This window comes from Pezoporus flaviventris, unplaced genomic scaffold (genome assembly GCF_033815535.1).
Source record: "Pezoporus flaviventris isolate CSIRO_AGI_PZ_B2104156 unplaced genomic scaffold, CSIRO_AGI_Pfla_v1 ptg000031l, whole genome shotgun sequence".
Classification (NCBI taxonomy): Eukaryota; Metazoa; Chordata; class Aves; order Psittaciformes; family Psittacidae; genus Pezoporus; species Pezoporus flaviventris.
Genome location: NW_026892579.1, coordinates 11,984,938 through 12,010,248, shown reverse-complemented (window position 1 = coordinate 12,010,248; position 25,311 = coordinate 11,984,938). Strand labels below are relative to the sequence as shown.

At 41.6% G+C, this 25,311-nt stretch overlaps 1 protein-coding gene across 7 annotated transcripts in view; it reads left to right on the top strand.

Annotated features, from left to right (window-relative positions):
- Nucleotides 1-4,945: 4,945 nt before the first annotated feature.
- Nucleotides 4,946-25,311, top strand: part of GRIK2 (glutamate ionotropic receptor kainate type subunit 2) — a 407,838-nt gene continuing 387,472 nt past the window's right edge. The window contains exons 1-2 of one of the 7 annotated variants that reach the window (XM_061460227.1): nt 4,946-5,245; nt 10,478-10,872. In XM_061460227.1, the coding sequence (XP_061316211.1) occupies nt 10,758-10,872 (115 nt within the window). In that variant the 5' untranslated portion in view covers nt 4,946-5,245; nt 10,478-10,757. Of the gene's footprint in view, nt 5,246-10,268; nt 10,873-14,629; nt 14,648-25,311 lie in introns of those variants that run through there. The other 6 variants (XM_061460224.1, XM_061460220.1, XM_061460223.1 and 3 more) reach the window with 6 other exon arrangements.

Genomic DNA, 25,311 nt, shown 5'->3' with positions numbered 1-25,311 from the left:
GACTACATATATACTCTCTAGACAACCTGTGTCGGTGTTTGGTTACCCTGTCAGTTAAAAAGTGTTTGCTAACGTTCAGAGGGAGCCTCCTGTGTTTCAGTACTTGCCCATTGCCCCTTATCCTGTGACTGGGTGCTACTGAAAAGAGCTTGGCCCCATCTTCTTTGCACTCTTCTTTCGGGTATTTATACACATTGATAAGATACTCCCTGTGGCATCTTTTCTCCAGGCTAACCAATTCCAGCTTTTTCAGCCTTTCCTCATCTGGCAGATGTTTCAGTCCCTTGACCATCTCACTTTGTTAGACAGTTTCTAGTTTGTCCATGTGTTTCTTGAACTGGGGAGTCCAGAACTGAGTACAGTACTATGCAGTACTTCAGGTGTGGTCTCACCAGTACTAAGTAGAGGCAAAAGATCACCTCCCTCAACCTGCTGGCAGCACTTCTTCTAATGCAGTGCAAGATACCATCAGTCTTCTTTGCCACAATGGCACATTTCTGACTCATGTTCAACTTTGTGTCCACCGAGGTCTTTTTCTGCCAAGCTGCTTCACATTCAGTCAGTTTTCTACCTCACTGTCTGCTCATCCAGCCCATACATCAACAGCTTCTTTATGAGGATCTTGTGGGAAATAGTGTTAAAATCCTTACTGAAGCTGAGGTAGGCAATATCCAATGCTCTCTCCTCAGACACCAAGCCAGACAATTTTAAATGTTTATCAAGCTGGTCAAATTTGACTTCCCCTTGGTGAATCCATACTGACTAGTCATAATGATTTTCTTATCCTTTGTGTTCCTGGGAATGTTTTTTAGCGTTAGCCACTCCATTATCTTTCCAGGAATTGACGTGGGGCTGATTGTACGGAAGCTCCCTGTGTCCTTCTTGCCTTTTTTGAAGATAGGAGTGATATCTAGCTTCCTGCATAATATTTCTTTAGATGTTCAGAAGGTGTTTTTAGAGAGAGGAATAAACACAACCCTATGTCCACTGCAGGTAAGAAGAAGAGTGATGAGTGTCAATTGCATAAATCTGTGAAAGGCAAACATCAGAATTTTGTAACAATAAGGATTGCTAATTCATGAAAGCCTTCATTGAAAGACTGCAAAATATGGCAATCCATTGGAGAATATTGTGCACTGTATTGTGGCTGGCATAAAAAAAAACAAAAAACATAAAATAAAATGTCCAAGCCATGCCTCTATAGTCAAAGTTATTCAGACTCAGGGAAATTTTTTACTAGTTTATGGCTCTTAGTAGTGTAATATTTTAAGCCTGTTAGTAATTTAATGGACTTTGGTGTATCTCTGAAACATAAAGTGAATAAACATGTAAACCTTGGATTAGGCCAGTTTTTTTTAACATGAGATATTAATTACAGAGTTATTTGATATCGTCTGGAATGGCTCTAGACATTCTTGCCTAGGACCCATCAGTGAAAGTCATTGGATGATCCCATCTTGCTAGACAGTAATGAGAGAGAAGAAAACTGTCAGATTTACAGATCGATGAATGCTATGAGAAATCTTGTGCCTGCGGTGTTACACAGGCAAGTACTTTTAAAATTACTAATAACACTCAATGGGTACAAATCCCTCATAAATTGAAAGTTCAATTTTTTGATCCATCAAACTGACATAGTGATGTAACCTATGGCTCATTGTCTCCCTCAAGTGGATAAAGCAAGAACAGATTTTTATTTCTTCTAGACAGACGCCTTTTTTTTTTTTTTTGTCCTTCCATCCTGCTTTGGCTCATTCTTCTGTTTGAAGGGACCGGATTTGATGCATGCAGCCAGTTTGACCAGGAATAAGACTATACAAGGTCATCATTAAAAGCTGCAGCCAGCTGTGAAGAACCAAAACTTGGGAGGACTTTCTTTGGCCAAACAGGCCAAGGCAGGAAGAACAAAATATTCAGTTGACTGCAATCTGAAACTCCAAAAATTTGCTTCAGTGTTTTCTGTGGCAGGGCACAAGCTCTGAACCACTCATCTTGAAGAAGTGTTAGTACTCAATTTTAAGTCATTAATTTGGACAGAATTTGCTTAGAGCTGTTGAGCCTTAGCATCCGGAATCCCTAGGAGATTATTTTGGTTGGTTTGGAGTCTTTGTAGCTCTGGCATTTAAAATATAATAAAATAAAATCAAATCAAATGAAAAAAAAAAAATCCATGGAAACTTTTGAAAGGTCTTAAATTCTGTCAGTGTTTACATTATCATAGCTGACTCAAACTGAAAGATAAGGCAGGAAAGAAAAATAGTATTAAATATTCAGATGTACTGAGTACTAGGGATAAAATTCTGTGGAAAAAGAATTTATCTGCCATCCCTAGGAAATTTAATATGGACAATCGTAAAAGAAATAGGCTACAAGGGTCATTACTTCTAACTCTGAGGTGTAAATGCATCTAATGGGATGGGAATGTGATAAACTCAGAATATTTCATTCTACATATTTAGAAACAATGCTGGGAAAACCAAGTGAACCCATATAATATTTTGCTTTAGGTTTTGTTTGATTTTTTTTTGGGAGGGGGTGTGTGGTTTTCTCTTGTAAGAGTCCAAGACCTTTTATGACAAATATTCTGGCACACCTTATTTTGAATACTGCCAAACTGGGCCTGTGTTTTCCTATATGTTTTTTTTCTGGTGTTCAATACTGATAAAATTCAAAATTCACACAGTGTAACTAGGAAGAAACATAATAGTAAACTTTGTCAGTATTGAAATTTGGGGTTTTGCAGTACTCAAAGCCTGAGAAAAGGGAATTCCAGAATGTTTTCCCATTATGTCACTGACTTGCAGTGTGATCTTAGGCTTGCTGTTCCAATTTTCCTGCTACAACTTTCTTCATTTGAGTAATAACTCCCTAAATATCCCAAGTGCTACATGTTGATAACAGGACTGGTGACACTGAGACCTTCTTACCTGTTTGAGGGAGGACCTGAGTCTGTGTAAACTGTTGCTGGCTAAGGAAAGCATTGAGGCTTCCATGTCTGGACGGAAATGTAACCCAGGCAACAAGGGAAAAGACTCTGCATCAGTGTAGTTGAGGTGAAATGATTACATGATTACACAGTCTATCTGCAATATTAGAACCATTCTGAGGACTGAAATGCCACATCCCTTTTCTTCACCTGCCTTCCTTTCTTTCATCTTAGAAAGACACCTTTGGGTCACATATTGTTTAGTTTGCCTTGTTCTCTGAGCTCTGGTCAGAAAACAATGGATACTATCAGCACAAATGCAGCCAGCGATAGAAGAGGGACGGAACCCCCGATCTGCTGCTTGCACAAATGTCTGCTCATCCTACCTCAAAAGCTTCCCACCCTTTGCCTGGCCGCAGCGTCAACCCTCCTCGCCTTCCCAGAGATCGTGAAGATCAATTACTTGGTCACCCAGATGGCGATCTCTTTCCCTCTTCTTGGTCGCTTTCCGCCACGTCGTCCCGCTCAGCTGCCCCAGAAGCAGCCGCAGCTCTCGGCGTGGCACCTCCTCCCGGTTCCCTTAGCCTCCCAACGCGGCGGGAGGCGCTTTGCTCTAGCTGAGCGTTTGTTTTTTTTACAAGAGTTATCTCCATTACAGCTTCAGGCAAATGAACTGACTAATGAATTTTCTGTCGGCCATGGAAGCGCGTTGCAAGTAATTAAGGGATGTGCTGCGAGGCCGATTAAGCTGCAAGTCACAACGACTAGAGCACAAGCGCGGCGAGTCCATAGCGGTCTGCGCCGCCTGCGCTCGGCTCTACAATGGGACCATTGACTATTTATTTACTTCGCACAACAACTCTGCTGTTTACTTAATTACAGGAGCTTTTCAGTCACCAACCCCCACCCACTTCAGCCCTATCTCTTCTACACTCTTCGTCGTCTTCCCTTCTCTCCAGCCCCCGATAACCAGGGCTCCCTAGCTTATCGCTTGAGTAAATAAAGAGGGGCAACTCCTGAGCATCCTTTATGGAGTGCAGGCAGCACTCCCCCGAGGATCTGGGAACGGGAATTTTCCGTGAGGGAAAGGCAAGGGAACAGGGATTTTCCTGCCAAACTGCGCAGCATGCTTGCCTGGAGATTAGCCGTCGGGAAGGTTAAGGGGTGAAAGGGAGACGCAAGTGAAATCCTGCCGCGCTTCAAGGCATGTCCTAGCCTTGAAGGGAAAAAGCGAGAAGCAGACGCCTGGGGCGCGGCAGGACTAGCTCTAACTGGGCGAGCGAGGGAAGCACTGGCAATCCCGCAGAAAAAGGGGCCATTTCACACCCCGGCTCATTAGGGAGGCCTGGGCCCTACTGTCAAAGCCCCTTTTCCATAGCACTGCCGCTTAGAAGCGAGTCGGGAGGAGGGGTGGGGGGGTGGGAGAGGGCATAGGCGGTCGTGGCTCCCACAGGACGTGCTCGCCCTCCTTGCTCGCAAGAGGTTTCTCCCTCCCTCCCCGGACCTCCTTCTAGCCTGGATGGGGTGGGGGCAAATGTACCCGAGCTCAGTCCCCGCTGGTCCAGGGAAGGAGAGGGAACAGGCGAGTTTCAGCATGAAGGAGTCGAGAGGCACTTTTCTCAGCCCCCTTCCTCCTCTCCCCCCTGCAGGATGCGGTAGGGGCGCTTCTCGCTCTGCCACCTCCTCCCCCTCTATCACCCACGGGGCAAAATGAAGACGCGCAGGGGTCTCCGAGAGCCGATTCGCAAGGCCGCAGTATCCAACATCCCCATGTTTACAGAACAGGATCGGGGGACCCCCATTAGGAGCTCGGCCTTTTAAAGCCCTGGAAATTCGCCGCCGAACGAGCTGGCCTCCTCCGCCGAGGGTGTTGTGGGGGTCGGAGAGTGATCAGGGTGGGAGCGCTTCTGCTTTGCGCCCGCCCACGGTGCGGTGGCCGTGCGGTGCGGTCAACCGCGCGGTGGCCGGCAGGGTTGGCGGACGGGCGGCGGCGAGGCTCGGCGTTGAGGGGAGTCAGCAGCGGCAGCCGCGGATAAAGCGGCTTTCTGCTCCTTTAAAGGGCGCTGTGCAGCGCTCCCGACCGGAGGCGGATCTCTGTCCTTCTTTCCATCCTTCTCCCCTCCCTTTCTCCCTCCTCTCTCCCTCCCTTTCTCGTTCCCTCCCTCCATCGCTCGGCCGCCGCTTGCTGCCGCCGTCAGTGGTGCCCGGACGCCAGCTGCACCGCAACCCGAGCAGTCCCCGGCGTCCTGCCACCGCCCTTCCTTACCCCGCCTTCCTCTCCCTCCCCGCTTTCCCGCCCGCAGCTCAAGGTAGGAGGATGTCCCGGGGTCTTCGGCTGGCCGCCACGGCCAGACGGGTTGCATGCAAGTGAGGGGCTGCGGGGGGAGTCGGGGCAGGGAAGCGGCGCGAGCAGCTTCCCTGTAGAGCCGAACACCGCGGTGTCTCTCGGCCAGGTGTCTTCGGGCAAAGGCGGGCGCTGAGGTGGCGGACCCAAGCGCTGATGGGCTGGCCGACTACTGCCGCCCTGGTCTGCACCTTCTGTGGAGCAAGAAAACCTCTCTCCTCCTTCCTCCCTCCTTTGCTCTGCACCGCAGACGCTGGAGGTGGGGAGCGGAGCCGAGAGGACAAGGCAGCGCAGCTTCCGATGATCCAGCAGGGCTCCTGCCGGAGCTCGGAACTGCCCCCACAGCTGGAGCGCTGCTCCAGGGCCGGGCCCAGGGCGACCGAGCCGGCAGCCTTAAGGATGTTTCCCCCGCTCTCCTGGAGAAGCGGAGGTGAGAAACGGGCTCTAACTTTGCTAGAGTTGTGGGTGGATAACCGTCTGAAGCTCCTACCCCTACACTCTCGTCTCCCCGGCCTCCCCTTTTATCTCTCCCAAAGGCACAGCTAGCCCCTGTTTGGGCTTGTCAGCAATCCTGTCATTTATTTCTTAACAAATTCAGCATTCTTTGGTTAAGCATCCATCGCTAACCCAGCCTGGGCGCTGACGTTCTCTATGTAAAACAAAAGACATTCCTGCCTACGGAGCGGAGGCATGATTGCAAGACCCGTGTGTGCACTGAAAAGGAATGCATACACTAATGAAACCGCATCTTCACGTTTTTCTTAGAAACTTTTTGGAGAGTAAAGCATGGAAAACATTAAACATCCTACTTCTCCTCCCCAAATCTCTCACAGCTTCCCCAGTCCCAAAGCATACTGAGGGGAGGAAAGGCTGATCTGTAGCTGTCATTAATGTTTGTTCTTGTAGCTTAAAACCTGCTAGGAAAGTGTATTGCTGTGATACTCCAAAGTGCCTGAACAAGTAAGCCTATTGAATACTCAGTTTGTTAATTAGAATACACGTCTTTCCACTAGCTAAAAATTAATTACCATCTTAAAATGTAATTAATTATGAGTGCAGCAGAAACTTGGTTGTAAATTTGAACTGACCTAATAACAGACAGAGGAGAACCTATGGTTTTTATAGCTGACGGGAGTGAAGTACAAGTGGATGACAGTGTGTTTTTAAATTATAATATCAACATTAATTTGAATACTTTGGCAAACGTTTAAAAAGGGAGGACTGTGTTGCTGCTTTGTCAGCAAAGCTGCAATACTTGTTTCTGAAGATCTGGAGATGCTGATCAGGTGTTGTGGTAAGCTACGGCTCTCCTCACACCAGACTGCAACAGCAGGAGGACTGTGGTGGCATGTGAACCAGAAGCGTTTGCAAGCATTTGCTGAAAAATGTCCAAGAAACAAAGCTTTGGGGGCTGCATGTTATACACATAGTAAATATATATCAGTTGTTGTTGGGAGAGAACAAAACACCAGATTAACTGATGTAAAAATCTTATCATAGATTCTTACAGGCACAGCTATGACATGAAAATGAAAGACATTTTTTTTTAAAGTAATATGGTAAAACTGTACATCCCAGTAGGTGGCAGCTAGCTGGAACTGGGTTAACTTTTACTGTGATAACAGCACATAAGAATAAGGTCTGAAGAAAAAAGCACTCTATATAATAAGTTAATCAGAATCATGTATCTCTCCTTTCCAAATGAAACTTTATACACATAAGATCACCATTTACACCTGACACATACCTTAAAATTTAGTGGACTTTTATTACCCAGAAAAGATTTAAAGGCCTCAGATTGTCTGTTCTTCTTTCCTAGTCTATAGCTGGGAAATACTGTTTTTCATGCCATTTGATCATGGTCCTTGAAAATTAAAGATGTGTTATCACCATGTCTATGATAGATGACCAAAATGTAAAACAGATAAAAACATTTATTCAAGGAATTGTAGATATCCCAGTTGCTGGCCACTGAAGTGTGGAGGGCAGTTTCATAGACTTTAATCTGAAAAGAACTGCGTAGCAGTGGTGACAAGCCCCCAAAACACAAGACCAGCTTCTCCAGTACAGCATTTTATTACAGATTTCCAAACTTTGAACTGTATGTCTCACAGGGAAGAAAATATGCAAGGCATTAAAAACCTTTATCTTCTTTCATATTGAAATCATTCTGAAGGGTGGACAAAAGTTTCTCTTCAAAGGTTACACTTCCTTTTCCCTCCCTTCCCCGAAGGAGAAATTTAGCTAAAGTCTAATCAACAGAGAAAGAATCTAGGGTGGTAAAGTCTGCATCTTTACTTAATTGTATAGTCTATAAGTGATCTTCAGTCACCAAATATTTAGTCACCAAATATTTCTAAACATCTGAAGTCTTGCAAGATTTACTTTTTGATAAGGAACTGATATTCTTGAGAAAATAATTCTGGTTTAACTACAATTTTCTTTCAAGGTGGGAGGTAGGCTTTGAAAGAAAGGGTGAGGTATGTCAATACAGAGCAGGAAGCGATGCGTTGTAGCAGATAAGAAGAGTGGTACACGGTCTGAACCTGTAGAATGCCATGAAATAGCCAGCTAACATAATCGACAGTATAATATGTGCCTTAAAAAAAGCCGATAACAGATTTCAATTTCCTTTCCGTGCTGTGAAGTGACTGGAAGGGAAGCAGACTGGCGTTTCCACACCTACAAGGGCCTGCGGCGGGAGCCCTGTGGCAGGTTTGGGGGCGCTCTCCGCGGTACTGAAGGGTCCGCGCAGGGCGCTGTCCGCAGTGCTGAGGCCGCCGCCGGCGGCGGGATGCGGGAAGCGAGATGCGCGGGAAGCGAAACTCGGCCTGAGACTTGGGCAAGGCAACCAGGGTTTGCAGAGTGGGCTGCTGCATATTTAATAGTAAAAGGAATTAAGTCGTCTTATGATCGCATTTATAAATGCCTCAGTGAGTTAGGTGCTTACTGAGTTGGGCATAGATTACAGGTAGCTGTATTATTTATTTTTTTTAAGACACCTTAGAAAATCAGACTGATAACAGGAGTTACTTTGCCCAAAGTTTGTCTTGTCTAATGTTCTAAAGCTGACTATGAATATAGTATTTTGAATATTATATTTTTTTAAATTCTCACCAAAACTAAATTAAAAAAATTAAATCGTTTATACAGGAAGCTACATCTCAGCACTCACAATTTAAAAAGTATCTAAAGATGCCTAGCATCCTTTATTTCAGGAAAACCAGGGGAAAGAGGAGGGAAGCAATGAATGTCCACAGTATTCACTTGTGTTGGGTTTATTTCTCCTTGGACTAAGATAAAATACGAACAAATAAAAGAGAATAAACAAAACAGAAAATACAAGAAAAATAATCTCTCTGCATTTTTACCGGGAGATATTCTAACTGTGAACTGAAGGAGTCGCTAGATATCCTTGCTTTTAACACTAGGTGCTCTTTTTAATGTGCTCCAATACTCAAATCCTCTGATTGAATTCCCTGCTAGACTGCAGAACTAGCCATTCATGATACTTATTTTTGACACTGCAGTTATGCCTCCATCTTAGAAAAAAAAAATCAATGATGTTTAATAATACCTTGGCAGATTATACATTTCTTTTCATCAGTGTTTTACAGTGTTTTAAGTAAATGCATGCAGAGGAAATCAGTAAGCCATAATGATAAAAAGTTACTGTGAATTGCTAACACTTTTAGTGATACATAGCACCAATGTTACAGGTTATAACTTAAATGCTGCTGTTACTTATTTACATGTCTACAATATATAGATGTTATTTAAGAAGAAGCTGCAACTCATCTCTGCCATGCTCTACTCCTGATAGGTTCTACAGTGTTCTCATTAGCTTGGCATTTTCTGTATTTGTTTCTGTAAAGTCAGGTTTATTCTGTGTTCATCTGCATGTATCTATGGGGGAGGTCTCTCCGTGATATTTTCTTTAGTAATAAAAGGCAGGGAGAGAGATAAAGGAGACAAAAGATGTCTGTAGGCAGAATGTAGAGTAAAATTAATTCATTTTCCTGGTGGGGAATCTAGGAATTATCTTTTAATGTTTGTAACAAAGCTTAAGTGGGTTCAGCAAAAGCTTCACTTAGATCACAAAGTCTGACAGTCCTGGTTCAATGTATTTTAATGGATCAGGCACACAACTGACTGTATTTCCAAGGAAAATCTCAGGTAGTCCACAGAGTGAGTTTATCTTCTTTGGAACACCTGGGCAAAAGACTAAAGTCTGTGGCTGTATTTGCAGATACAAACTCAGTATTCCATTATCAAACTCGGAAGTGCTGTTGTTTTCACTGAGGACTGCAAAATGACAAACTACACAGACTTCTCAGGACAGTGAGGAACAGCAATATTTCCATAATACTGGAGTGAAAGGAAAGCAGAGTGCAAAATAAGAGAGTCGCAGAATAGAGACCAAAACATCAATTGCTAAATCTCCAAGTTACTGCCTTTTTAAGCAACATTGCAGTTTCAAGCAAGTTGAGTGAAACAGGTTCATTTCACTTCAGCAAGGCTGTCCTAGTGCTGCTGATTCCTGTTTACCTCGCAAAAGCAGACTCGTGCTCTGGAATAGCTGAGTCTGGAGCAAGTTCCTAAGGACAGTCAGTATACAAACCACTGCATTTACCTTATTTCATGCATTAACACGAGTAATAGTGAAATTATTTTTTTCCTCTAAATGTTACTCCAATAACCTGCTTGACTTTATTGTCAGCCTTCTCTTTCATAACTCTAAACCTAAATGATTTCCACTCAGCTATTAAAATGCATGAATTGAGTTTTATACAACCGATTCTCTTCTCCCCTATAGCCCTCCTCCCCCCCCCCCGCCCGCCGCTACAGACCCTTATAGCTATTGTTCAGAGCAGCACAAATCCTAATAGCAATTAGAAGCATGTAAAGAAAACCGGGCGGTTGTGTTTTTTTTTCCCTCCAACAAGGCTAGGCGATCAGATTGCTTGCATAACAGAAATTGGGAAGGCTGTCTGCCAGGCAGCCTTAAGAAGAGAAGAGCTATCTCAATTTCTCTCACTTAATCTTGGCTTCGCCTCAGAAGCTGTGCAGCAGTGCAGTAGAATGGGAGCACAGCAAAAGCTTCGTCACTGAAACGGCTGGTGTTCACTGTGTGGCGATACCTCAGCGATTTCTCGAGCTGGATTACCTATTGATTTTCCTCCTTTCTTGCCTCCCAGGTTACTCAGCTGGACATTGTGTGTGTTTGGATTTCTCAAGGATTCTCCGCCGACTAACATGGATGTCCCACCATTCCTTGCAGTTGAAGGTTGCTCCTTGGCGCAGTGAATGAAGAACATGAAGGGATTGCTAATGGGTTTGGGAAGCGTAGACTCTCTCCTGTCTCTGTGACCATGCCGTGATTGTGTCTGAGGGCCATCAGTTTACGTATCCTTATTCTCACCCTACCGGGAAACCTGACGGTTTAGAAGGGGGAAGTAAGGCAGCGAGTGTGTGCATAGAAACATCATGAAGATTATTTCCCCTATTCTAAGTAATTCAGTCTTCAGATGCACCATTAGACTCCTTTTTTGCTTACTGTGGATTGGATATTCTCAAGGAACTACACATGTATTAAGATTTGGTAAGATTTCTCGACACTTTTTTCATTGTGCTTTTAAACCTGAATGTGGTTTACATAGGGATTGCCTCGGAAGGGAGTGCTGGGGGAGAGGGCGCTGGGACGTGCCGCCGGAGTCAGGCACTAAAGTCCGTGTTTATTTTGCATCCGGAGGGATGAATTGCTGCGTGTTTTTTCTGTCGCTGCAGCTCATTGTAGCCGTAGTAACGGCACAATGATTATAATTAGAATAACAATAGAGAGAAAAATGACTGGCAAACACGTTCGCCTAAGGCTCTGCGCGGCTTGCTTGGCTTTCTCTTAATGTGCCTTTTTTGTTCCCATAGTAGTGGAAAGCATGGCTAATACAGTGCTTGATCCGTTAAAAACCTGTCAACTAGTTGTTAAGTTTCGGTCTCTCGTCCCCGGTCCACCCGAGCCAATCCCGCGTGGGAGCGAAGCTGCGATTTCAGACTCTGGGGCTGATTTCCCTCGAAGCGCCTGCCTACCTGCTTGCCACTTACAGTGGCGCTTAGGGTCAGGAAAGAACTGATTTATGTCTTGAACGGTGAAAGAGCCTTTGCGATACGTTTGAAATCCACCACTTTTCTATGCGAGGAAAGTTGTAGAAGTTTCTCCCCGGGGGCAAAAAAAAATATAAGAAAAGGAATATTCATAGATCAGAAGATCTAGGAAAAATCAAGGAGAGTAGAGCGGTTTTACTATTTAAAGACTATCCTAGCTGGACTATGAAACTTGCCTAAAAGCTCTGCCTGTGTACACGCCCGCGTGTACGTGTGTGTAAGGGAGAAAGTGAAGGGGAGATCTCAGCCGCTCTATCCCTTATAAAAGTCTCGCAGTGAGGGAGAACAGAGATGAAAGTTAAACACGGGTCCGAGCGGGCTGTGCGGCCAGGGAAAGCCCTCCGAGGAGAGCCACGGAGGGATCTCTGCGCCCGCCTTCGCAACCCCCGGGCACGGCGGGCGGAGCGCCGCTCCCCGCGGGGAGTGGCGCGGGGTGGGGGATGGGGGAACCGACTGAAAGGTGCTTCCCCAGGCAAGCGGCATGCTCCATACCTACCGACAGCACGGCGGGAGCAGGAAAGAGCGGATCTCCCGCATTCGCTCTGGCCGTGATAAACTGTAGCAGTTGCTACATCCATTTCTGCAGCGCGCTGAAAGGTCTTCTATTCTCCTGGGAGCAGTGCCTTGGTTTGTATCTAACTGTGTTTAACACACCCCCGCCAGTCCACTTCCCCCCACTATTATGTGGAGAGTGAGATGGGTAATGGTGAAAACGTCACCAGGCTGTTATCGATCTCGTGTGCTGAATTCCTGGTAGCACTTCTTTTCTGCTTCCATCTGGTCTAAAGGTGGTGCTTCAAGTACGTTGCTCTTAGCAACCGTCTTCAGGAATGCTGGTTTGTTTGGACATAGCTAAGCGGTTCCATATATCATCGCAGGCTTTATTTTGCATTCAGTCTAATCCGTAATCATGTCCGTGAAATTAGAGCTGGCTTGTCTGTAGTTGGCACTGTCCGGCTGTCTTTCCACGAACTGGGGTTTCTAACCGGTGCCGAGGGTCGGGTTCTGTGAACCTGAATTACTTTCAAGGGTAGCTGTGTAAACAAACGTCTTCCTGTCCACACCGTCAGAAAGAGGTGGGTTTTCCTTCTTTAGATTAGCATTCTCCCCGAATTGCTAGTCCCGTGTACCTATACAGAGAACCCTGGAGAGCAACGCTTTGGTGATGATCAGACTCGATAAATAACTCATGGCTGAGGAACTGGCACAGCGGGACCCGGCGACTTGCCCGCCAGAGGATTAACGTCCTTTCCCGGTGACCTCCTGGGGACACGCTCGGTTAACGGGTGGTGCTCACTACATTACTTGTAGCAGCGAAGTACGAGTCCGTTTCTGAATCTCCTCATGCTTTGCTGTGTCTTCCAAAAGAACTGTCACCAACCCATCTCTAAGCCCTAGAAGCAGGTAGGAAACAGTTGAAGACTTTATTTTAATATGGAAAATGTTAGATGTGAGAGAGCACAAGGAAGACTTTTGCCCTGCTCAGCTGAGCCTGTTGTACATCTATGGTTTAAGTAGTCTGGATTTAGCATAGCCCAGACCTGGCGTGACTCTGACCGCGAGAGAACTCTTGCTCCTTCGCCAGGGACTGGCATCTCCGCCTTTGAGTGGAGCACTGCGGGAAGGAGGAAAGGGGCAGGGAGTGAGCTGTGGAAAAGCTTTGGTTATTTCCGAGAAGGGAATTCCTTGTCGCCCCTTCTGGGTTCCCGTGCTATCTGTCCCTTCGGGATGTCCTTGCGACCAGGAGGACGGGATGCCGGTGCCATCCCGTGGAGTCCTTCCCGAGGAGAAGCGGGAGGTGAGGAGCTCCCCTGCAGAAGGCAGCTTGCCAGCTCCCGCTCTTCTTCCCCAGCCAGCAGCGCTATGGCAACAGGGGAGAGCTTGAATCTTGCCAGAGCTCCAGCCCCCTCATTCCTCCTGTGCAAAATAACTACATTCGCATTGTCCTTCCCACGGCTCCTTTCAGTGTTGGGACTAGCCAGCATGTCCTTTCGCTCCCTCTTTCTCGCTCTCAAGCTACCTTTTCGCAACTGTACAGGAAACGCGAGCAGCCTGGGTTATCTGACAAATGCGGGAGGTTATTTTTGCCTGTTTCTTATAGAACAAACATGGGGAGAGGCACAATTCCTTCCCCAGCGCACTCAGGCATCTGGACCTCCGCCTACTGCTGCTGTAGGGTATTTGGGCGACATGGAATTTGGGCATCACACCGGCGCCCTCCATGGGGCGTGAGGCCAAGTTCTCTCCCTTGCTCTTTCTTCCGAGCCTCCCATAAACAAGCCCAGAAAAGGCTGCGGATAAAAGGACAGGTCCCATCGTGACAAAGGAGAAAAGCAGCAGCCTAGTATTTGTCCCTCCGCTGTGTTAAGTGTGATGGAAACCTTTTCCTTATCTCTTGGCATTGTACAAAAGCCAGAATACGTGACCGTGGGGCACATCCGTTCTGTTACCGGGGATCACTTTCAGTCACTCCAGTGTAAGAACGGGTTAGGGGCCGCGGCTCCTCACAAACAGCCAGTAGGTTGGCAAATCCACAGCCCAACTCTGCCCAGCGCCCCCACCTCCCGGTACCGCTGGGCACGGCGGGCTGCCTGACCACGTCCAGAAGCGAGGTAAACTCTCTTGCTTCTGCCTTTACCTCCGTGGGAGCATCCCAGCACTTTACCCCATAAAACTGAATTAACAAGTCATTAAGAGCTGTTAATGACTCAGTAACTGCTCACCTGTGTCTTGAGAAATCCTCTCCTCCCCTCCCCTTCTCTTCCCTTCCCTTGCCTTGCCCAAGGCAGAAAGAGCCCTGGGTGCTTAAACACCCTTCTTAGTTGTTCTTACACGGGGTGTGATTGTTGAAATCAATGTTTGTTAAAATCTAGAGCATTCTGAAGTACCGTCCTTTATTTAAATCGCCCTTTTCGGGCCTTATCTCTTCTGCTGTGAGCAATTCATCACTCCTTCAGCCAAGGTGTGAGGAAGGATCCGTGAAAGTGGTTCGGCCATTGCGTTTCCTTATTCTCTCTCAGGTAACTCATTATTAATGGAAGTGTGAAAGACTGAAGACCTGCACTGCAGGGGGCTCACCGGCCTCATAAGTGTTAACTCACTTTGTGAGGTACTTTTTTTCTTCAGCCCATTCATAAAGAAGGGTGAAGAAAAGAAAAGGCTCATGTCTGTAATGTTGACTTTTTGTTGCTTCGGAGTTGCCTGACTTCAAACAGGTGAGAAAGGAAGCTGAATATTGTGGGTTACAATGAACTATAATGGAAAGCGTGTGTGTTTCTTCTTCCAGCTCAAAAAGCAAAGAAAACAAAAAAAGAGAGGAGAGCACTTTTCAAGGAACAAATAGAGAAGTTTTACTTCTTATCAGAAACGCTTTCTACTACTGACTTCTTTTACCACTAAAAAAAACCCCAAACCCAAAACACCTAAACAAAAAAAACAACTAAAAACCAATTCCCCCAAACTCTTACAAAGCCTAGCACTTTCATGCTGCCCTCCATAAAATAATAATAATAATAATAACAACAAAACAAAAATCCATATGTAATCTTTGAGATTTAAAAAAACCAATCTTTTTTCTCAAGTCTATCTTGGGAACCTGAAGAGGGGAATTGCTACACACCGGAGTTTTCCTCCCTGAACATGTAGCACGGGTTTCACCTGGCACAATTTTTAGCCGAGTTTCTTTGGCTCAAGCAGATTGAGTTTATTCCGACATGATGTTTTTTATGAGATCGAGCATGGCAAAACCAGAGAAGAGGCCAGTTGATGGTGTCCACTGTTCCTGCAGCTGCCAGCTGCTTTCAAAGCACGTGTTTCTGGGTCTTGTCTGACCATTTTTACATAGTAGCCTTTAAATTCAGAAAAAAAATCGTGGAAAAGCAGTGAGAGCTAGCTGTGTGCTAAAGGGTATGAGACAAATTCAAGTGAAAAATACCTGCCGGGTAATCATGTAGGGTTTTCCTAGGCAGAATCTGCATTAGCTCTCCTGGATGTGTACTTTCTTTGGATTTTGCACTAGTACCCTGTTAGTGGAAGGAGGTAACCTTTCTGCCTGTGTTTAAGAGAGAAATGAGAAAATGTACATATCTAGCTTTAGTGGGGAAGGCAGCCTGCCTTCAGATCAAGAGTGTGATGAAAATCTGCAAACCAAACACTTGTTGTGGCAGCCCTGAGTGGTCTGTGTCTTGGTAATTCGAGCATTTATAGCCTGTGAAAATTTTACTGCCAAGGACAGGAAGCTTTCAGTACATGTTAACATCCTCACAGAAAGGAGTTCGAAATTAGTGTTATAAACAACACAAATCTTTGAAAGAAAAGTAAGGTTAAGAGCCTCGGGAAGGCAGCAAGGAGTTGCAAAGCATTGTTATTGACTGGTCTAGATTAAACAGCACAGAGGAAGATTTCAATTTGATAACGTCACTGCCTTCCAGTTTTTCTTTTCTGCTTCTGCTGACAATTTTGTAAGGTAATTAAATTGGCTGATTGAAGTCACAGTGGTCGTGGGCCGATAAAGACCGTTTGGATTTAATGGAATTTAGAAACAACGGTGCGCTGCACACAACTCTTACAGAACAAGAATTTTAATGACTCATTCAGGGTGCTGACTACATAGAATGTCCCGGATGAGTTTATTTGAAAGGGCAAAGCAGATTATTTGTATACAGTCTTTATTGCACTAGATAGGGGAATTAGAATTATCCCTTTAAAAGACTCATTATTGCATTATCAAGATTTAATGTAGGTTAAGAAAGTTTTCATCCATGTGGGCTTTCTGCAATATCCTCAGATCCTTTCACTCAGTGTTTGGAACACCACTAGCCTTGTAAAATGCTTTTCGTACAATTGTCTGACAGATTGGATGCTGAGGAGTGTAACTCATTTCTTACTGACTGCTCCTTGTCTTTTGAAGTGATGCAAAGTTCGAGTAATACCTTCCATTTACACGTAGTTGATAAATGAAATGGTTTCTATCACTGCAGATAAGGAACCAGAGAAGGAAAAAGATTTTCCTAAACTCAAATAGTAGAGTGTTTTTATTTTTTTCTATAGATATTATTATTTTGCCCAACATAAAATTCCCTTGATATAAAAAAAAAAAACAGCAGAAAACCAACCACCAAAACACACCCAAATATGTTGTAGTTATTGCAAATAATAGCAGGTCTTTTTCTCCTACTTAAATATATTTAGCTTGTCAGTTTCTGAGATTTAACTTTCATCCTCTTTAACCTCTTTCAGAGGAACAATTACTAGATGTTCTGTCAATAATGCAAAAGAGAAACTAGAAGGTGCCTTACTTCCGTACTCCTTGATCTGCAAGGCAAATTAATGTTTCCCGAGTAAGCTTTTTATAATGTTATGCTGTAATGCATATTGGAAGATTAGATTAAGCAATATGATAACATAATGTCGTTATGCTGTCACATCCGAATTGGAATATGGAGAATCAAAGACCACTGCCATATTAATACTTATAATTTTGTGCCACCTCCTCCCCAGCCTTGCCCTCTGAGTCTTTTGGCTCCTTTATTATAAAGTAATAATTGTCTTAGGTTTATATAGTGCCTTCAGTTTTAACAACCAAAGCTTTCAGTAATGCAGGGTACAGAATAAACATGTTAACGTATTCTGATTACTGGAGCTCAGCCAGCTCCTGGGTAAATTAGATGGTATTGTAGTACTATGCAGAACACTAAAGAGAAGCCCTAAAATGTATTCTTAATTTCATTAAAAAAATAATTCTTAACAAATTAAAGCTAAAAAGCTCTTTTTATTAGAAGCGACATATAAGTGCAGGGTTCAAGACTGCTCTTTTTATGTACCCTGCAAAGATATGCTTGGATCAAAATCTTGAGTGTTTTGGGTCAGCCTGGATTCAAACTTCCTTGAAAATTATTCCTGTGCAGTCTTTCCAAATTGCTACTGAAATACAGTATCTCATCTAGGAATGTGTTTGGTATCTTTGTTTGATGTATCTTTCAAATGAAACACTTTATAAATATATTATGTAAAAATGTCTGTTTCAATTTCTGTGAGTTATAGAAAAACAGGTTACTTGCTAGTATGGTAACTAGTGTCTACAGCAGGGCTAGTTTAAAGCATAGCTACACTGTAGTCCTTAGATAACGTTTTTCTTCAGACAACAGTGTTTTGTTATGAAGCATCAGAAGGTTAATTCATGTATGGGTCATACAGAATTTCATCTGTGTATCTGGGGAATTACACTGATTTACATCAGCTGAATGTCTATTTTATTATATTTGTATTTCCATTCCCAAACTCTTTAAACACCCCTCAAGAAAGTGGTGACTGGGATTTGAAAGTCAGTTGAACTAGGAATGTTGAAAATGTCTGTCAATATTTCAGCATGAGTTCCCCAGGCTGTTAGAATCACTAATTCTTATATTAGGCTCAGTAACACTCTGACAGAAAAACAGTCCAGGGAGAGCTTACTATGCTGTCAGAAACCTGACAAGGTTTTTAATTTAATGTATAATGGCTTTTTTTTCGCTTTTTTTCCTTCTATTTTAATAATTTTCTCTTTGTCTCTAATGTTTCCTAATTATATAAACACTCTATCTGATTCCAATGCGTGTAGCTAAATCTTAAAAGTACTAAATGATACATGCTGTATTTTTACAGATGAATGGAAAAAATAATGTTGCCTTCTGGGTGGGCAAAACAATTTTGAAAGACCAATGCACCTTTAAAAAAAAACCAAAATCCCAAACAATAAACCACCAACTTTTGCACCTTGGATCATTTTATCCCTTCTCTCACTTCCTCTTTTTCCTTTTTAATAGCTGAATTGGAAACGATTAGTTACCTATCTATTCAAAAGAGGAATGTATGTTTGAATGTTGTTTTTCTGGTCCTTTTGGGGAAGTCTTCACTTTTCTAACTTTCTGGGAAACTACATGAGAAAATTAAAAATCCTGAATGGCCTAATCGCTGTCTAATATCTAAACTTCTAGTCCAAGCCAAACCTTAGGCCTCCCCTGCAGTATTTGGATACTGAAGGAGGTAGAAGATTTAGACAAGGTTGGCTTGGGCTGGATAACTTTCACATGGCAAAAGTTAGGCTTGATGTACCATGGCTTTCATGGCATCAGCAATATGGAAAGAGTGAAAGTGGATTGAGTACGGATCTTTGTTTTCTCCCCAGGCTTTAATATTTAGATAGGAATTTAAAAGGGGAAGATAAAATATGTTAATGGATAAACAGTTTCTTCCTGATATTAGAAAAAAAAAAAGCTGAAACAGAAGCTGCTCACTTGCTCTGCTAGCAAATAAGTGGTCCTTGCTATCACAACAGGGAATCTTAATCAGCTCTGTAAATAAGGACTTGTTTTTGAACAAACTGATTAGTTTCTTTGCAGGAGTTTATAGAGTAAAATTTATCAAGCCTGCTTTAAATGATGCAGATCTACTTTATCTTTGGAAGAGGATGCTATCTTCACATATAGCTCTTTCTGTTTCTCCAGTAAAATGTTTCAGGTGTCATATTTCTCTGAATATAAAAATAGCTATTACTTTAAAATGGCTTTTGTCATAAGGTAACTGATACTGAATTTAAAGCACTTTTATTCAAATTCTCCTTCATGTGCATATACACACTTAGTAGGTAAGAATCAGGGTAAATTTATTAAGGTTTATTTTATACTTGAACTTTTCATCCATTTGGGCTTTAGTCCTCCAGGATCTGAATGTATACCAGCTACTTCAGTCAGCTCAGGAGCTAAACATATATCAGCTGTATCAATCAGCTAATGTTTATGCTATTACATAAAAGTTGCACGATTAGGGCGTGACTTACCAAACAGTCCCTAGTAAAAATAATTGTGCTAGTAAGCATGAAACATTTACAAGAAAATCTGAGTCTCATAGCTCACAGTGGTCAAATTTATAACTTTCACTTTTTCCTTTTTTTTTTTTAAACATGTAAGCAAATATTTTTAAGTCCTACCGCAACATTTCACATTGTAAAAACTTGAAGAAAGCAGTTGTTCTTCCTGTAAAACAATTAAATCTTCTGTTCCCATCTATATTTTCAGAGTTGGTGCTTGATTATAAGTCAATATCTACTCCCTAGGTTTTCAGAGAAATAGAGTCCTTAGTAGTTTAATGCTAAGTTAATTTATGTTAGTGGTTTGTTTTTTTATTTGATGATATGAAATCTGTGTGTACTTTGTAAAGTTACTTATATGCAGTTGTTCACAACTATAACTTATGGATCTATTTACAACTATAATTTCTGGATCAAATATTGAAATAAAAAAAAATTGTAGCACACTTTAGGTCTGATCCTACTATAACTTTCTGTTCAAATTGGTGGCTTCTGTTAGTACAAAATAAGAATCAGAGCTGCAAATTGGAGGACACTTTAGAAAAAGAATCTTAGAATCATAAAATCACAGAATAACTAGTGTTGGAAAGGACCTTAAGATCATCTAGTTCAACCCCCCTGCCATGGGCAAGGACACCTCACACTAGGCTGGATTGACCAAGACCCTGTCCAACATGGCTTTGAACACTGCCAGGGATGGAGCATTTACAACTTCCTTGATCAACCAGTTCCAGTACCTCACCACTCTCACAGTAAAAAATTTCTTCCTTATATCTAACCTAAATCTTCCCTTTTTACGTCTGAACCCTTGTACTATCACTACAGTCCCTGCTGAAGAGTCCCTCTCTAGCAATCTCGTAGCCCCTCTTCAGATACTGGAAGGCTGTTATGAGATCTCTACTTAGCCTTTTCTTCTCCAGGCTGAATGGCCCCAGCTTTCTTAGCCTGTCTTTGTATGGGAGACTCTCTAACCCCTTTCTCATCCTCATGGCTCTCCTCTAGTTATAGACCTTTTTAATGCTAAAATTAAGTCATTATGTTAATGCCTATGAAAATCTGTCTGTTTATCCTAGGTATAGTCATTGCCTGGATGAGTTAGTGATAGACTATTCTTCCTAATAAGTATGATTAGGTCCATAATGATGCTGAATGTCATAGTGCTCTTCCAGTCAAGCCATCTGTGCTGGTTTACATTAGCTAAGGAGTTCATTCTAGAATCTGTCTTTCCTTGATTATTTTCTTTTCCTCTCTCTAATTATCTTTTAAAATTGCAGAACATTTTTTTAATTTTTTTACTCTTAAATTTGACATTCAGTTATTGATGTTAACAACATCTAGCAGTGTACTATAAAACAAATCCAACATGACAAAATTATTTCAATTAGGTTTTGTTTTTTTTTTTTTTTTGTTAGAAAGAGTATACTCCTTGGTTAAAGATACTGCTGTTCAGTAAAAATGACCAGCACACTTGTTTAGCTGGTCAAACACTGCAACATTGTGCTATGCAGAAGTAAACGTAAATAATAGTAAAGAAAATGTACTTTACGTATTTTCTGTAAACGGAAGGTATTTTGTAAAGCAATAAATTTTGCAACATTTATCCTACAAAGCAGAAAATCTTTAAAAGAAACTCTATGTTACTTGTTAAAGAATTAGGTAAAAAGGTATATTAGGGAAATTAAAATCATACAGGGTACCCTAATTGAGGAGAAATAATTTTCTTTTAAAATGCTTCATCATTGTAATTTTAGGGTTTATATATATTAACAGGAATATGTATGATCACATTTTATACATTTCAATAACTGAAATTCTTTCAAAAAATCATGCAGAACAATTAAAAAATATCAGCATGCATTTGAGTATTAAAATTCATTATTCCTGCTTCATGTTTTACCATTTAACAAGGACCAATATAAGGACTGAGCCCTAGGGAACCTGTTTTCTAACACTATTGTTTTTTTGATTGTTACAGTTTTCATGGCTTACTATACTTCCATTTTTTTATTTTTTTTTAAATTTAAATTGAAAAAGGACCCTAAACCATCTACTATTCTTTTAAATGCAGAATTATTAACTGGAAAAATATTTCTATGCTCTTGTGTGGAAAAATCTGGTGTTTCTGGCATTATATTGCACCTATATATGTTTCTTTATATGCTTCTCACTAGTACATGTCGCAATAAGCTTTTGATATTTCACTCTCTGAAGCTGGTACTTGAAATGATTACTGTGCAAAATAGAAATGTAAAGCCAGTGACTGGTTGTAACTAATTGGATGACAAATGTGAAGGTTTTTCTTAACAGAATGCATATTAATACAGAGGGAGTATGTTTTGGTAATTTTTTACAACTATGCTTTTGAATCAGTCCATTTTCTGAGCACTGTTTTTCTGTTTTGTTTGTTTTTTTTTCTGTTTGTTTGTTTTTTTTTGGCTAACAGTTCCTTGGTGCCCTGAGATGCTGGCCTATTTTAAACACTGAACTACTTACACATTCTCCCAGATAACCCTGACTGCACTAAAACAAAAAAGAAAAAGCTTATAGGTAGTATGGAGGTGGTTTGAAAATAATAATGCAGATAAATTAAATACCATCAGTGATGAACAAATAGTGCAGAAAGAAATTGAGAAGCATTAATGCAAAAAAATGCAAAAAGGCCATATACAGCTGTGCAAATAGTAGGATTTTTTTTTCCAAACATAAAGGTGATACTTGGCAAAATGATCTAATAATACCAAAAAGAAGGTATAGCTTTAGCTTTGTAAATTAAGAATTTGCCCAGTTAAATCCCTTTGCTTGTTATGGGATAGCAAGTATAATTTTTACATAAAAACATAGCTAAAGAATTTATGCCCAGATTTGATCTTTTCTTAGCCTTGAGGGAAACGTACACGGGGTCAGTTCAGGAGAAGTGGTAAGCCCTGTGCCTGCTTCATCTGTAAGCAGCTGAAGAAAGAATATGGAAATTTGTGGAAGATACATGACTTGCTTTTGGTACTGCTATATGTGTTTGAATGTCCTTGAGAAGGAAAGACTATAAAATATGACTATTATTAAGGATTATCTCTTCAGATCTCGACAGACTCTATCATTCATGGCATTTAATATGTCTGCAGAAACTTACTGTGTGGCTGTGATACAGCTAAAAAAAATGTGTTCAAAAAAGCATTAAATCAGACTTCCTAATGTTTTTGCAAACCTACCTAAACAATGAAAAATTAGATTTAAACATCAAATCAACATTAGCTAGTCACAAAATCTTCAGTACTACTCATTTGTGATCTTTCATGTCCAGATATGGGAGACTTCAAATTTAGCTATGCATTTGTATCCTTCTGTGATTGTTAAAGTTCATTAAACATTGTGTTTGTTGGAACTTGAGGTAAGACTATGCCATATTCTCATATAAACAGCATGGGTTGCTTTTCAGAGTATTTTTCACACTTTTGATTCATAGGAAGATGCTTGAGTTTGGTAAAACTCTTGTGTCTAGCTGTCCTGTGGGCACAGGAGCTGTTCACATCGATTTCCTTTACTTTCTTGTCATCTTTTAGTTTGTAAGGAAGTTGCAGTGTGTGTTTTTTGAAACATTTTCCCTCCCCCTCTGTTATCACAGACCATTACAAAAAATAAATCCTTTCTACTTTGGGGTTGCACTACTATTGTGGTTGAAGCCCAGCCTGTAAAAGAACCACCCAGCAGCTTGCTGACTCCCCTTCTTCGCTCCTTCTTCCTTCCACCACTCCTGGAGGGATGGGGAGGAGAACTGAAAGAATGTAACTCCCATGGGTTGAGATAAGAATAGTTTAGTAACTAAGGTATGACACAAAAAACTACTGCTACCATGAATGATAATAATGATAAGGGCAATAACAAGGGGAGAGGATACAGTTTCTCACCACTTGCTGACTGATACCTAGCCCTACCCAAGCAGCAATCTGGGCCTTCCATGTAACTCCCCCCAGTTTATATACTGGGCATGATGTGCTGTGGTATGGAATACCTCTTTGGTTAGTTTGGGTCTCTGCTTCCTCCCGGCTTCCCCTCCTCCCTGGCAGAGCATGAGAGACTGATCAGAGTCCTTGATAAGAGTAAACATTACTTAGCAACAATTAAAAGTATCGGTGTTATCAGCGCTGTTCCCAGGATGAAAGTCAAAACCAAAGCGCTTGCACCAGCTACTAAGTAGGAGAAAAATGACTGCTACTGCTGAACCCAGGACAACTACATACTAGTTTCTTACTCATTAGAGTCCATCTGATGGTTATAAGGACAGAAAATTAAGAGCTGCCTCGCTTATACTTACAAAAATAAAATATACTTACAAAAATAAACAGCAATATTTTCACTAAGTCATATTAACAATAGGCTATTGGACTTTTGATAAGTCTTTTTATTATCTTGTTTGTCAGTCATTTCAGATTGACACAGTATCTTTGTGAATAGAAGAAAGAAACTGGGCGCCAATAGTCTTGCAAGACCAGCCCTGTGTGAATGTGTGCACGTGCATATATTTTCCTGCTGTCCTGTGGCCCAAATGTAGGGAGTGGTGGAGAAAAGGAAAAAAAGAGTGAATATGTCTCCTTTGCTAAATTGTCTTTAACATAAACCGGGAGAATTGCCTGAGGGTACATTGGGGTCTTTGATGGTAGGACTCATAAGGACTATCCATCTGCTTCCTGACAAGTAGTGTGAGCCTGGGATAGCAAAGAGCTGTGAAGAATCTGTTCTCACATGGTGTGATCTTCATGAATATTTTCAAAGTGGTCATGAAAACAAAAGATTTTCAAGAAAGATGTTATGAAATTCAGCAAAACCCACACAAAGTCAAGCATATTCATGATGGGGAAAAAAGAGGACACTTCAGAATTTTCTATCCTAAGAAAAAAACCCCTTAAATTATGTGAATAAAGTTATGGATATATATGTGTTCTTATGCATTCAACACAATCCTCACCCCCTACTGCTAAGAATGTGGAAATGGTACTTGTTAACGTGTCAACTCGATTTGCCATGGAGCAATTTTCTTAGTGTAAGGGAAATTTTCATTTAGAGAGTAGATCTGCCTCTGTGTGAGACCCATAGCAACTTACTTTCACTACTGTTTTAAGAGGAGGTAATTATGACAGTATTACTAGGTGCGACTAGCAGTCACATAAATCAGTAGATATTATTAAAGTTAATTTCTGCTGCAATTTAATTTCTTATTTAGGGTAGCCTAAAACGACAGCACCGCATCAAACCTTTAGGTTTATTTTCTGGGCCTTCAGTATAAGGTGCTGTTGGTATGCCAAGGATCAGTGTTGTAGTTGTTTGCTGAGGAATTAGGGGAACTCCTGAGGAGACAGAAGAGTCTTTATTACTTCCATATTTGATTAGGCACAATTTCCACAAAAGCTTACACACATGAATAATTTCACAAAATATGGTCAATAGGTGCAAAGCCAGAAGGGATTTTACATCCATGAATCATCCTGTTGAACCACAATTTAAAAAAACCAAGAAGCTGAAGGAAGTGACTAAATATTAGCTTATGTTTTAGAGTTCACTTAGCTCTGACAATGAAGTAATCCATGGAAGATCATTTTGTCTATTTTGGCAAAAAGTAAAACTTCCGAAAACCAGAACATGTTTGCTTTGGTGTCACACTAAAGATAGTTGAGCTGTTCATGCTAAGCAAATTCAGAGAAAAAAAAACGTAAAGGGGTCAGTGTAGATGTTAATGAAATATTTTGCAGTTGGTGAAGTTTACTGTGCTGTTATACAAAAGGATTTTCTACTGTGGCTGTCAAAGGATATTAGTATACAGAGACTTTCAGATGTCTTATAAGTTCTGAAGTGCCTTAAGTACAATACTTGATACTTGCAGTGATAGTGAGCTGGAAGTGCTAAGGTTTAGAGTACTTTTTCTTTAAAAAATATCTTTAGCTCATGTTTTAGAATTTTTTTTTTTTTTTAATAATTCTCTTGAAATTAGTTAACTTTCAGCAGAATTTCAGATTTTTAAGAAATTCATTTAGGTTGATTTAC